The sequence below is a fragment of the Berghia stephanieae genome, chromosome 14, assembly GCF_034508935.2.
Source record: "Berghia stephanieae isolate SIO BIC M18660-M18661 chromosome 14, UCSD_Bste_1.3, whole genome shotgun sequence".
NCBI lineage: Eukaryota > Metazoa > Mollusca > Gastropoda > Nudibranchia > Aeolidiidae > Berghia > Berghia stephanieae.
In genome coordinates this window covers 30,992,559-31,007,558 of record NC_088373.1, presented here as the reverse complement: position 1 = coordinate 31,007,558, position 15,000 = coordinate 30,992,559, and the positions used below count along the sequence as shown (strand labels likewise).

General features: G+C 40.6%; 1 protein-coding gene across 1 annotated transcript in view; it reads right to left on the bottom strand.

The window, feature by feature from the left end:
• Positions 1-15,000, bottom strand: part of LOC144959577 (uncharacterized) — a 173,005-nt gene that overhangs the window by 106,297 nt on the left and 51,708 nt on the right. The window contains exons 4-10 of the mRNA XM_078892197.1: positions 10,078-10,162; positions 9,471-9,571; positions 4,827-4,942; positions 3,497-3,605; positions 2,246-2,341; positions 1,679-1,818; positions 1-50 (exon numbers count right to left, since the gene is read on the bottom strand). The exon at positions 1-50 is cut by the window's left edge and continues 170 nt beyond it. Coding sequence (XP_078748323.1) covers positions 1-50; positions 1,679-1,818; positions 2,246-2,341; positions 3,497-3,605; positions 4,827-4,942; positions 9,471-9,571; positions 10,078-10,162 — 697 coding nt within the window. The remainder of the gene's footprint in view (positions 51-1,678; positions 1,819-2,245; positions 2,342-3,496; positions 3,606-4,826; positions 4,943-9,470; positions 9,572-10,077; positions 10,163-15,000) is intronic.

Sequence of the window (15,000 nt, the reverse complement as noted above, 5' to 3'; positions counted from 1 at the left end):
GCCCACACTTCAAGGAAATCCACGCCTTTCTCAGTGTTCAGGTCACGTATCTGGAAAATTATATTAGATTAGGAACAAAAATGATTAAGAAATATAGATAGTTCGAAGTTGACGTCATTCAGGTCTTTGTTATTGTTTTTTGCCATCCGCGTTTATGAGTAATGCTCACTGAACTGTATTAACCTATAGATAGTTCGAAGATGACGCCACTCAGGTCTTTGTTATTGTTTTTTGCCATCCGCGTTTATGAGTAATTCTCACTAAACTGTTCTAACCTGCCTATAAGCGTTCATGGTTGCACACAGTTTTGTGTGTTGGTCCGTTATACTTCCGGATGGCAATGTTATGAGTTTCTTAGCTAAGCGCATACTATCTATACACTGTATTATGTATGTGAAAAATATATAAATCATAAATCCTATAGATCGTATGCGCTTGGCTAAGAAGCTCAAAACATTGCCATCCGGAAGTAAAGCGGACCAACACACAAAACTTTGTGTAAGCATGAACGTTGATAGTCTGGTTAATACAGTTTAATGAGAAGTACTCATAAACGTGGATGGCAAAAAACAATAACAAAGACCTGAGTGACGTCATCCTCGATCTATCTATAGGGAAATGTGTCTTTAACTCTCTCCTTACCAATGATTTTCAGTATTTTCCCAAACTGGCAGGCTTACCCAGAAGAAAAATTGATTTTTTAAACTCAAACAAGCTCTCTACTAAGCAACTTTATATTCTTGTTAATGGGAGCGATATATATTCATGTTTCCATCCAACCTAGTCATCGATCACATGACTTGTTGCTGTACAACGATTGGATATTTCTGAACAAATGTAAACACGCTGCTTTGGTTAGGAAAGTTGTAAACATACCGTCATACCCATGTGTCAAGATGAACACAATGACCAAATCGTGATGTTAGATAGTTCAAAATCTGTGAACACTTTTCACTATGTAGGTCACTTTGAGCACATTTTGCACATGGAAAGTTAATATAGATCATGCCCATTAAACAAAGATCATTCTTCAAAGTTTGTGATGTACAAAATAAATCGGAATTTTTAGAAATGTATATTGTGTCGTGACAAATGTGACGATTTTGCTGTAGGTGGTAAGGGGATGGTTAAAGTGATTTCCAGGGGAAAACTGGATTTTTAAAAAAGACTTGATCTTTTATATAGCTCATTATCCACTACAAATGCTCAAAGCGCTTTATAAGGAGTCCCAAGCCAATAGCAACACTCAACATGCAGGACTAGACATATAGTCTGGTATTACGTTTTAGTTTTGACAGAGACAACGCTGTTAGTGGACAGCAATTAATTCTACACTTACTAAGTGTGGCTATGTGGTCTAGTGGAATGACAATCGCTTTCGGATCGGAAGGTCCTGAGTTCGAGCCTCACTCGGCGCATAGTTGAGTCCTTGGAGAAGACTCTTTACTCACATTCTCTCACCGTACCTGGCCGTTAAAAGCGTTATCTCTGTCCAAAAACTTGTAATATCGCCTGACAGGCGTCATGTACCGTCCTACATGTTAAATGTAACTGTTGGCCTGGGACCCCTTGTAAAGCGCTTTGAGCACGTTTAGTGGATAGTGCTCCGATTTATAAGCTCGGTTTAGAATTTATGTATTTACAAGGGAAACACAGTGTGTAATGGTATGAAACTTACATCTATCTGTAACCTTGACCCCAAAGGTCCTTCCATGACCCACTGGCATGTTTGGGAATTCCCGTACTGCCCCGTGGAACTCAGGGAAGGAAATCGAATCTCCTGTCTTGTGTCTGTGACGTAGTAGTTACACAGTACAGCTGGGGACGATAATAATAATAATATCATACACATACAGGAACCGGAAATTAGAATAGAGAATTATTTTGTACAACTGGAGACAGCTATATATAGAGAGACGCAAAATAGGATTCAATGATGATGATGATGATGATGATGATGATGATGATGATGATGATGATGATATATGATGATGATGATGATGGTGGTGGTGGTGGTGTGATGAGATGATGATATGATGATGATGATGATGAATGATGATGATGATGATGATGATGATGATGATGATGATGATGATGATGATGAATGATGATGATGATGAATGATGATGATATGATGATGATGATGATGATGATGATGATGATGATGATGATGATAATAATGATAATGATGATAATGATGATGATGATGATGATGATGATGATGATGATGATGATAACTACTTACGACAATTTCTCTCGTCCGAATCATCGCCACAATTGTTGACGTCATTACAGGTCAGAGATGGAGAGATACACTGACCCGTGTCACAGCGAAACGTGTCTGGGGGTGGGAAGAAGGGGGAGGGGGAGGGGGGGGGAAGGGGTGAAGGACGAAACAAACGGAAATAAATAGAATAGATTCAAAAAAAAAAAAAAAAAAATCTAAGATCAAACACGGAACGTTTAGGTCTGAAAACTCTACTTCAACCCCCCCCCCCCCCCCCCAAAAAAAAAAAAAAATAAATAAATAAATTTAAAAAAAAAAAAAAAACAAAAACCCAAACAATCTAAAAATAGAAACATGAAAACCTCAGCACCCAAAAGCCAGAAATAAGTCATAAAGGTTTTGGGCACTTCTTATCGGCTCGTTCGATCTTAAAATCTCAGCAAGAGGAGCCAAATAATTTTAGACACTTATATGCAATATACATACATACATATATATATATATATATATATATATATATATATATATATATATATATATATATATATAGATATAGATAGATAGATTGATAGATAGTATGCGCTTGGCTAAGAAGCTCATAACATTGCCATCCGAAAGTATAACGGACCAACACACAAAACTGTGCGTATCCATGAACGTTTATAGTCAGGTTAATACAGTTCAGTGAGCATTACTCATAAACGCGGATGGCAAAAAACAATAACAAAGACCTGAATGACGTCATCTTCGAACTATTTATATATATTTCGAGCATTCGCTCTCATCAAGATGATGATGTTGATCATAATTATATTTTACTTGAAATATTTTATAAAATGTTCCTTTTATCAAAAAGTTGAGCACTATTAATTCATGAGAGAGAGATAGAGAGTGCGGAGAGAGAGAGAGAGAGAGAGAGAGAGAGAGAGTGGGAGAGAGAGATAGAGAGAGAGGGAGAGAGAGATAGAGAGTGGAAGAGAGAGAGAGAAAGAGGGAGAGAGAGAGAGAGAGGGGTAAAGAGTGTGAGAGAGAGGAGAGAGAGAGAGAGAGGAAAGATGGAGAGATAGATAGATAGATAGAAGAAGATAGATAGAGAGAAGATAGATAGATAGATAGAGAGAGAGATAGATAGAGAGAGATAGATAGAGAGAGAGATAGAGAGAGAGAGAGAGAGAGAGAGAGGCTATAAATTCCTATCAATCTTGGTATCACAGAACTGTCGCTTCTGGAGGAAAGCGGTTGAGAAATGTTAGAGGTTATTATACTGACCAGATGGGCACGGTCCAGTCTGACAGACAAAGGCCTGTGGTTTGAGACAGGGTTCCATCCTCCACACCCATTCGCCTGCGTCATGGACCATCACAGCACAGCTCCCCGCCTGCATCGATGGAGAGATGGAAATGATATTATGTGCTATTCACACATGGGTAAGAGGAATAAGTCATCACATTTTATAGAACGCCGGATTCCAGAGGCTCAGATGGCAGAGCACTGGCTTCATGCACAATGAAACCGATCCGGATCGTACCCGGTCAAGTAAAGATTTTTCTCTGACCCCTCCCCCCCCCCCCCCCCCCCCCCCCCCGCCCAATCAGCAGCACTTGATTGAGTAGATGAGTTGTTTCAATATGGTGAAAAGTACTTTAGGATTACTCAATCCTCTTCGGGCCTTGAGGCACATAGGGCATCCACCAGACATCTCCATTTTTTTTAGATCGGCTGCTTTTACGGTGGCTGTATTCCAGGACAGGCCTGCTTCCTTTAATTCTTTCTCCATGGTCCTTCGCCAGGTTTCTTTGGGTCTTCCCCCGCTGTCTCTTTCCATCTGCTGTCCAGTACAAGGCTGTCTTGGGAAGTGACCCTTTTTCCATTCTGGCCACATGACCCAACCAACTTTAGGATTACTAGTGTCTTATACAAAGGATGAGATGCAATTGATCTCACCCGTTTAATGCTATAGAAACAAGTACAAACTCCGAATCTATGGTTCCTGTGGCTCTGAAGGGCTATTAAAACCAAAAAAAAAAAAACTTTCGTTTTATATTACAAGATTCACTAAATGAGCGCGAAGAGCATTTCAAAGTGTCTCACTCATAGCTATATAGGGAACGAGATTAGCGGAAGAGTAGCGTCCCTTGATTGGAAGTCACGGGTGGAGAAGTTATTTGTAAACAAACCAACTACAAGCCAAGCGCTCCAAATACAAAATTTATTATTTATATTTCTGTACAACACAATGTACAGCCAGATGCTTTATATCTTTATTATATCTTTATCTTTATGCTTTATCATAGTTTCGGGTTGTCATTATTTTGTTTTGTTTTGTTTTTTACTCTGTAACGCGTGCACATGTGGGGCAGGTGAAAAATTCCCCACTGATTTAGGGTGGCCGATGGTGGGACATGTTCTAGACTGTAGTCTGTTTGGCGCCACCCAACGCCTCCCCTTGATTGTATAAAAGTCCTGCAACTCCTCTCCCAGTTTCGAGAAGAGACCACGCCCCCCCCCCCCCCCACACACACACACATCACACGAATGTTTCAAAGTCGATTTGGAAAGGCGAAAAGCCAACGGTCAAAGAGTGGCCAGGTTTTCTTACCTGCAAGTTTGGCTCCTGATTGTCCCAAACGCCAACATCCACCGTGACCTCTGACCCGTCACTCCAGAACGCTTTGGTGTCGTCAAAGGACTGGGAATAACTGCCTCGGTTGTATCCTTGGGGAAAACATAAGAATTCGTTAAAAAATTTGATTAAATTAGTTTTTGTTTCGAATTTTTGAAAATACTCACTCACCGTGGCTATCGTATCACAATGAACTACTCACTCACTCACTCAATCCTCTTCGGGCCTGGCTGGCTCACGAGGCGATGCAAGAGATCTCCACCTGGTCCTGTCAGCAGCTATTCTTGGGGCCATCACGAGGGACGGTACTCCGTGCTTCAGGCCCCTCTCCGAGACACTTCTCCAGCAAATCAATAATGAATGATTCTACCCTTCCCCATAAATAATGACGAGCAATGATATTTATCAACTCTACAATAAAAATATATGTGACGTCAGATTGTCATCCGTTAAATGTTATCAAAATTAGATATTTTTTGGGGAAAAAAAGTATCATTTAAATAAATATTTTTGAAAATATATTTTACTCAAAGATGACGAAATCAGAATCGATTGAGGGATGGAATAAAAGATTTCTTACACTCTTGCGTTTTTGGAATTCGAACTAGTCTATGTTCCCATTGCGGACTCACAATCGTGTGGAGCGCCTGGGAACACGTTAGGATTTCCAGAACACAAGAGTGTAAGAATCGTATACACATTTGTTTGGTGACCTGGGCTTATATTTCCAGGTCTGGTCGCTCCTTTTTCCAATCCTAACCATTCTCTATTTCTCTCACAATGCTTTACCACCCCTCCCCCCTCCCCCCCCCTCTCTCTCTCTCTCTCTCTCTCTCTCTCTCTCTCTCTCTTTCTTTCTCTCTCTCTCTCTCTTTCATTCTTTCTTTCTCTCTCTCTATCTTTCTCTCTCTCTCTCTCTCTCTTTCTTTCTTTCTCTTTCTCTCTCTCTCCCTCTCTCTATCTCTATCTATCTCTCTCTCCCTCCCTCTCTCTCTCTCTCTCTCTCTCTCTCTCTCTCTCTCCCAAACAGACCATGATTCGTCTGTCATCATATCAACACTATTACTAAGGATATCCGCTTATGACCAAGTAGGTACATATTCATTCTTGAGTCGAGTGGGTAATTTACATACAGTGCCTTATCAGAGGACATGATACCAGGTCAAGCAAAACGTTATAAATTAGCTCCACACATCCATCCAGTTACTGACCAGAGTCAATATCATCATCATTGCCTTTTTCACCCTGGGTCAGGGTATAGGCCACAGACAAACAGTTTCCATCCTTCTCTATCCTGAGCCAACTTTTTTATCTCATTCCAGGTCTTACCACTTCTCTGTATATCAGCTTCTTTAATTCTTCTCCATGTTCCTCGTGGCCTTCCCCTTGATCTTCTGCCCTGAGGGTTCCAGTCCAATACTTTCTTTGTTATAGTTGAGTCATTCTTTCTAAGCGTGTGTCCAATCCACCTCCATCGTCTTCTTCCTATATCCTCTCCCACTGGTTTCTGCTGTGTTCTTTTCCATACTTCTTCATTTTTTATTCTATCCATCCATTTTATTCTGAGTAGCTTACGCATGCACCTGTTTACGAAAATCTGTACCCTCCTTATACATGCCTGTGATGCGTTCCAAGTTTCACATCCATACAGTAGGACAGACTTCACGTTTGAGTTGAAAAGTCTTAGCTTTAGTTGAAGGGAGATATCTTTAGTTCTCCAAACTCTGTTCAAAGATGTGAATGCAGCCTGTGCCTTTCCTATTCGTGCTTTCACCTCTGCTTCCGTGCCTCCATCCTTGTCAATTATACTTCGGAGATAGCAGAAAGTGTCTATATCTTCGAGTTCCTGATCTTTTACTTTGATCTGCTCCCTTTGACGCGTACCTATCCTCAAGACCTTTGACTTTGCAGGGTGAATTCTTAGACCAATTGATTCCGAGAGGCTGTTTATAATTGTGGTTTTTGCTTGCATCTGGTCCTGGGTGTGGGACAAAAGAGCCAGATCATCTGCAAAATCCAGATCATCCAACTGTGTCCAGGGGGTCCACTGTATCCCATTTCTTCGTCCTTTGGAGGTTTCTTTCATTAGCCAATCAATGGCAAGGATGAACAGGAATGGTGAGAGCAAGCATCCCTGCTTGACACCAGTCTTAATTTCAAAGCTGTCAGTAAGCTGATCTTCATGTACAACCCTGCAACTTGATCCTTCATACATTTCCTTAATGGGGTTTACTATCTTTTCAGGGAGTCCATAATGTGCCAGAATTTTCCACAATGTTGCTCTGTCAATACTGTCGAAAGCCTTCTCGTAATCCAGAAAGTTGACAATAAGAGGAGAGTTCCATTCTATAGACTGTTCCACTATGACTCGCAGAGAGGCAATCTGGTCGGTGGTTGAACGGTTTTTCCGAAAACCTGCCTGTTCGTCCCGCAGTTTAGCATCTGTTGCATTCTTAATTCTCTCTAAAATAATACGGTTGAAAACCTTTCCTGGGATAGAAAGAAGAGTGATGCCTCGATAATTATTACAATTACTGAGGTCCCCTTTCTTTGGAAGCTTGATAAGATGTCCTTCCTTCCAATCCTTTGGGAATATCCCGTCATTCCAGATTCTCTCAAATAGTGGGTGCAGGGCCTCAGCATTTCTTTCCGCATCAACTTTTAGAGCCTCCGGTGGAATCTGGTCTGGTCCAGCAGCTTTCCCCCCTTTTCATCTTGTTAATGGCACCCACAATCTCTGCTATCGATGGTGGATCACAGCTAATTGGTAGCTCATTCCTTGCAGGCAAAATTTCTGGCTGGTTGTCTGGTGGTGGTCTGTTCAGAAGGCAGTTGAAATGTTCCCTCCATCGTTCAGATTGAGCCTCTTTTCCAAAAATAGTTTTCCCATCTTTGTCTTTGACTGGTACCTCTGGTTTCCCATATTTTCCAGCAAGTGTCTTGGTAGTTTGATAAAGGATCCTCATGTGTCCTCCAGTCGCTGCTGCTTCTGCTTTCTCTGCAAGTCTGTTCATGAATGCTTCCTTGTCTTTCTTCACAGATCTTTTGACTTCCTTAGCTATGGCTCGATACTGCTCTTGTGCATCCAGTCTTGAAGCCCTTGTTCGGCTTGCATTCACTTGTTCCTTCCTTGTTCTCCTCTTTTCAATAAGGTCCAAGGTGGTTGGACTTATCCATTCTTTATGTTCCGATTTCTTTACCCCCAATACCTCGTGGCAAGTTGTTATGTAGACTTCCTTGATCTTTGCCCAATGTGACTCTACATCTATGTCCTCCTCGAGCACAGTAAGAGGTTGGAATCTATTACTCAATTGTAGTTTGAATTCCTCATTCTTTTCCCCATCAAGTGCATTCACCTCGAATTTTCTTCTTGTATGTGATCTGGCCCCGTGTTTTCTGAGTCGGAGCTTAAGCTTTGCCAATAGCAGGTGGTGGTCTGATCCAACATCTGCCCCTCTCCGTACTGTCACATCTTCCAATGAACGTCTGAATCTACGAGAGATACAAAAATGATCAATCTGATTCTCTGTCACACCATCTGGTGAGACCCAAGTTGCTTTGTGGATCCTCTTATGGGGGAACACTGATCCTCCAATCACCAAACTGTTGAATGCACAGAAATTTGCAAATCTCTCACCATTATCATTCATTTCTCCCATGCCATGACGTCCCATGATACCTTCATAGCCTACGTTATCCTGTCCCACTTTTGAATTAGCATCTCCCATCAATATGTTGATGTCTTTCCTTGGCAACTTGTCAATGACTTGTTGTAGCAGACCATAAAATGTATCTTTGTCCTCATCTGTTGCATCATTTGTTGGGGCATAGATCTGTACAATGTTCATGCTGATCTTCTTACTCCGTGTTGTAAAGGACGCCATGATGATCCTTTCTCCGCATTGTTCCCATCCTCTCAGTGACTTCTGGGCAAACTTGCTTAGAATTATTCCTACTCCCTGTGTATGAATCCCGTCCCCTCTCCCTGAATATAAAATCTTCTCCCCAGACTTGAGGTGTTTCTGTCCGGATTGTATCCAGTGGGTTTCGCTTACTCCAAGTATATGCAGCCTGTATCTTCTCATCTCAGTCACAACTTGAGAGCTTTTTCCTGCTTCATACATGGTGCGAACGTTCCACGACGCAATTCAAAGCTGCTTGTTTGGCGAAGACGTCATCGGGTCAGCAGAGTCCTTTCGGCTTTGTCTGTTGTCCTTCATAAATTCTGTAATTCCAGAAACTCTTCGGTCGCCCAAGCTAAAAAAAGGATTTAGTTTGTCTGTCTGTGTTTCTGTAACGGTTTGAGTTTAACGGAAAGGGGTGTTAACCCTTTGCCAACCCCCAACCTGGAGGACCAGGTGACTCAAAGATGGGGGAATCACACACCATTAGTCGCCTTTTACGACACGCTGGCTTGGCGTTGGGCTATTCTTGACCCTCTCAGTTGAGGGACCCCGGACACCACACGGGGTAGAGTCAATATAGCTTGACTTTATAATCAGACAAGTGACTATAACGGCTTTGACATCGACCCACTTTTTTTTTTCTTATTCTGATATCATATAACTATTTGGTTTTGCCCAGGGTCTCGGCTGCGATCCTTCTTGTTTATAAACCTACCTGTCCACACCGCCTTGATAGAACTGTCTGTATTGGTGACCAGCTGACCGATTTCTGACGTCATCACAAAGCCAGACGGCTGGACCAGTTTGCTGCCGTACCTTGAAATAAAAAAAAAAAGAAAAATGGCTTTTATTTTATTCGTTTTATGATCTGAAAAAAGACATTCACGCCATGAAAAACGACTATGTGGTCTTGGGATGTGACACTCGCACTCGGGTCGGAAGGTCCAGGGTTCGAATCCCCTGTAAGCGGTGCATAGTTGAGTCCTTGGGGAAAGAAGGCCCTTTATTCTCATTCTTTCACAGTATTTTCACAGTATTTTAACAGTGCTCAGATGTAAAATGAGTAAATGGTCGTGAACTGCTGTTGGTCAGAGACTCTTTATAAAGCGCTTTGAGCTCGTTAAGTGAATATTGCACTATATAAAAGCTCAATTAAAAAAAAATATATATATTGGTGGGGGAGGCCGGGGGGGGGGGGTTAAGTACTTTGAGCATTCCTAGTGAATTTTACGCTATACTAATGCTTGGATTTTTTAATTTTGTATCTTTTTAAACATAAAGATCTAAGAGTGTCCAACGTTGTTCATTCTATGCAGGTTTACCTTTGACAATAGTTGTGTGCCTGTTGGAATGGCAGGGAGGTGGATGGAACAGCCAGATAACAGTTGCTGTAAATATTCGTCCATCCTGTAAATGGACCAATCAAAAACACGAACGTATTTCAAATATCAAGGAAATGGAATCAAACAACAAACAAAACATCAAACAAACAAGATGGGCGAATTTTAAAATTCAACAAATCTGATCTTCTAACTTCGACCAAAATTAAAACAATAACAAAAAAACAAACAAAAAAACAAACAAAAAAAAACAAAACAAATACAAACAAAACTTATTTTTAATCAATGTGCGGTTAAGACATGAAATGCATTAAATTTTAATAACAAGAAATGAAATGAGTAGAAAAGTTTTGTGGCCAAAGACTTGTCTTTTGACATAATTAATTTTGTTTTTGGTCATTGTCAGGCTATGAGTTTACGAAGGCTACGATCCAGTCCCATGCTCGGTAAATAAACAAAGGCAAATCCACAAGAGGCCTGGCATCATCTCAGTTTGTTTTTGTTTTTAAGGGTTTTACGGCGCTTGCAACACATTTAGGTCATATCAGCGCCAGTAAAAAGGAAGAAAATGGGATAGTAAAAAGTTCTTGAATTACAATTAAAACACCCAAGAAAAAGTAAGACATAGGGGAACTGGGAACAAATAGGGATCAGGTGTAGATTCCAAGAGCATACCATCAATGTACATAGTTTGAGATCACCTATAAGTCTCATCCGGACACAAGCACAAAATCCAACAAAGAGGAACACACTCAAATGCTTACATTATACATTCAAAATAGCAATTATAATAATACACAACAGAGATATGATTTACAAGGAAAGAAATATCATCTCCCAAAACAATAACTATGCATTTGACTGTTTCCCTCCCAGCTAGGACTCCGGACAGGGCCAGGACAAAACTAAGTAATCTAATTCCAAAACAAAGACAGAAAGCATGTTGGAAAACAGATATAAGGGGATAGAAGACACAGTATGTACCTCCCTGCCCACTATGGGAGGTCAGGAGCCCCACCCAGACATAGGGGGATAGAAGACACAATATGTACCTCCCTGCCCACTATGGGAGGTCAGGAACCCCACCCAGACATAGGGGGATAGAAGACACAATATGTACCTCCCTGCCCACTATGGGAGGTCAGGAACCCCACCCAGACATAAAGGGGATAGAAGACACAATATGTACCTCCCTGCCCACTATGGGAGGTCAGGAGCCCCACCCAGACATAAGGGGATAGAAGACACAATATGTACCTCCCTGCCCACTATGGGAGGTCAGGAACCCCACCCAGACATAAGGGTGATAGAAGACACAGTATGTACCTCCCTGCCCACTATGGGAGGTCAGGAACCCCACCCAGACATAGGGGGATAGAAGACACAGTATGTACCTCCCTGCCCACTATGGGAGGTCAGGAACCCCACCCAGACATAGGGGGATAGAAGACACAGTATGTACCTCCCTGCCCGCTATGGGAGGTCGGGAACCCCACCCAGACATAGGGGGATAGAAGACACAGTATGTACCTCCCTGCCCACTATGGGAGGTCAGGATCATGCCCAGTGAATAAACAAAAACGTCATGTCTCGTTCTACTTGTTACGTGTTGCTAATGCTTAGGGACCCTTTGTCTAGCGCTTTGAGCACGTTTAGTGGATATTGCGCTGTATAAAAGCTCGTTTGTTTGTTTTCAACCTGTATGCATTTTATAGACATAGACATAGAAATAGATATGTCTCATAGACATTTAATTCTCACTCGATGATGTTTTAATTGTCATTATTGAAACAGCATAGACCGACGTGCACTTCTTTGAAGGTCTGATAACCCAGTTCCTTATGGCCTCATTGTTGTAATGGAAATCTCAAAAAAAAGGACGCAAAATATTGTCCATTACAACAATGTTAAACTAGGCCCATAAGTAGGTTCGGATGTCAGACCTGCATGTATGTATACGTCGGAATAGACAGTTGGACTGCCAAACTCTGGGGTGTGTGTGTGTGGGGGGGGGGGGGGACACGAGTTAAAATTTTGGCCAGAAAACTCGTCCTTCAAATGTTGAACTCGATGGAGATGACACCCATCTTGGCAGTTTATATAGTATTATTATCTCAGATGCTTCAGAACTACAAAAGGTTAACTTGTATGACCTTTGAACTTTTTACATTAATATGATGGAGCCAAATGAACTGTCATTCATGGGTAGGATTAGTATATATATATATATATATATATATATATATATATATATATATAATATATATATATAATTCTTAAAACTCCTCACTTGTGACAAGAAACAGATCTGTAGGAGTTTTAATAATCATACTTAAAATGTTTGCATATATCTCCAAATTATCAAAAAGTTGAGCACTGTTATTCCATGGCTTTGGCCTTTATTAAATATATATATATATATATATATATATATATATATATATATATATATAAATTATGCCTTTTCCACCACGACATCATAAGATATCCTCGCCTAGGCATTCCACGAAGGAATATAGATAATTCATCAAACAAGATGTCTGATGTCAACAGGAATCACCCATGTTGTCCAAGTGAGCAAATTGGGGGTTAATAATCTTGCTCAAGTAAAAATAAAAACGAAAGTGCCTGAAGCAGGGCTCGAACCCGTGTCCATCCGGGTCACAGTGCAATGCCTTAACCACTCGGCCACTTATAAACATAACAAAACAAACTCAGAGTATTTGGCTGTTAAGTAAAGGCAAACAAAAGGCAAAGAAAAAGAATGGAAGGATTTCAGACCAAACAAAATCAAAATAACAGTGAGTATGTTACCAGAATGACCATCCCTTACTTTCATTCAAGAACAGAAAAGTCACCAAAATCATGGCCAACATTTGACTATGTAGTGTTATAAAAAAAAAACTTGTTTCGAATTTGGCCATGTCAGATTTCACAGATGGATCAAAATGATCTGCAATTTTTTTATTTTTTTTTTATTTCCCAAACCTGAATATCTCTCTCTCTCCACCTCTCCTCTCTCACTCTCTCTCTACTCTCTCTTCTCTCTCCTCCCTCTCCTCTCTCTCTCCCTCTCTCTCTCTCTTTATCTATCTATCTATCTATCTATCTATCTATCTATCTATCTATCTATCTATCTATCTATCTATCTATCTATCTATCTATCTATCTATCTATCTCATTCTCTCTCTTTCTCTCTCTTTCTCTCTCTCTTTCTCTCTCTCTCTTTCTTTCTCTCTATCTTTCTTTCTCTCTATCTTTCTTTCTCTATCTATCTATCTATCTATCTATCTATCTATCTATCTATCTATCTATCTATCTATCCATCTATCTATCTCATTCTCTCTCTTTCTCTCTCTTTCTCTTTCTTTCTCTCTATCTTTCTTTCTGTCTATCTTTCTTTCTCTCTCTCTATCTATCTATCTATCTATCTATCTATCTATCTATCTATCTATCTATCTATCTATCTATCTATCTCATTCTCTCTCTCTCTATCTCTCTATCTCTATATATCTATCTCTATCTGTCTATTTATCTCATTCTCTGTCTCTACCTCTCTCTCTATCTGTCTATCTCACGCTCTTTATCTCACTCTATCGCTCTCTCTCTCTCTCTCTCTCTCTCTCTCTCTCTCTCTCTCTCTCTTTCTCTATCTCTATTTATCTATCTATCTATCTATCCATCCATCTCTCTTCATTTATTCTTAATTTGCTAACAACCCTTTTGAATACAAAAATCGGATAATCGATGTTTTCATCAAAAATATAAATCACGCGTGTCGTAGGGAAACCATCGGACACGTGACAAAATATCAGATGTATTGTAATTCAAAGTTTAAAAAAAAACAGACGTTAAAAAATAATAGAAGGAGAAATTTGAAAATAAAATGGAAACATTCAAAACAAACAAGAAAAAAACCAAAACAAAAAAACAGATCTTGCTGTTAATTTCAAATCAAACAAGGAGATTAAACTTGAAGGTTTGAAACAAACAAACAAACAAACAAACAAACAAACAGGGAGGGTTTTTTGTGGTTTTTTGTTCAAGGTTTTCAGACCGAACTATTCATAATGACGTATTTTATCTCCATCATGAAATTCACACATAGTTTTTCGTGAGTGACCCAGCAAAACCCCCTACTTGTTATTCTCTTTCTAAGATCCAAACTGAAACAAAAATAAAACAATTAATTTTCTAAAAGAATCCAAACCTTTGAAAGATTTTGTTACGGGGGTTCATTTTTGGGGGGTCAAAAGGTTATGACCTTGACATACTCACCCATGACCCTTGGAGATAATGACAGGAAATCCATAATGAGTACATCTGGCGTAGGAATGGCATTGTGACGTCATCAATACATGGTGGAAAATAAACCGTACCTGTCTCCTCTTTCTACTCCTTTTCCTTATCCTTCTCCTCCTCCTCCTCCTCCTCCTCCACAACAACCACCACCACCACCACCTCCTCCACCACCACCACCACCACCACCTCTTCCTCCACCACCATCACCTCTTCCTCTTCCTCCTCCTCCTCCTCCTCCTCCTCCTTTCACAACCACCACCACCACCACCACCACCTCCTCCTCTACCATCACCACCACCACATCTTCTTCTTCTTCTTCTTCTTCTTCTTCTTCTTCTTCTTCTTCTTCTTCTTCTTCTTCTTCTTCTTCTTCTTCTCCTCATCCTCCTCCTCTCCTCCTCCTCCTCTCCTCCTCCCCCTCCTCCTCCTCCTCCTCAACCACCACCACCACATTCTTCTTCTTCTTTCTTCTTCTTTCTTCATCTTCTTCTTCTTCTTCTTCTTCTTCTTCTTCTTCTTCTTCTTCTTCTTCTTCTTCTTCTCCTCCTCTTCCCCCCTGTTATCCATCAATTCCATCTTCTCCTGTTCTTCATCTTCCAAACC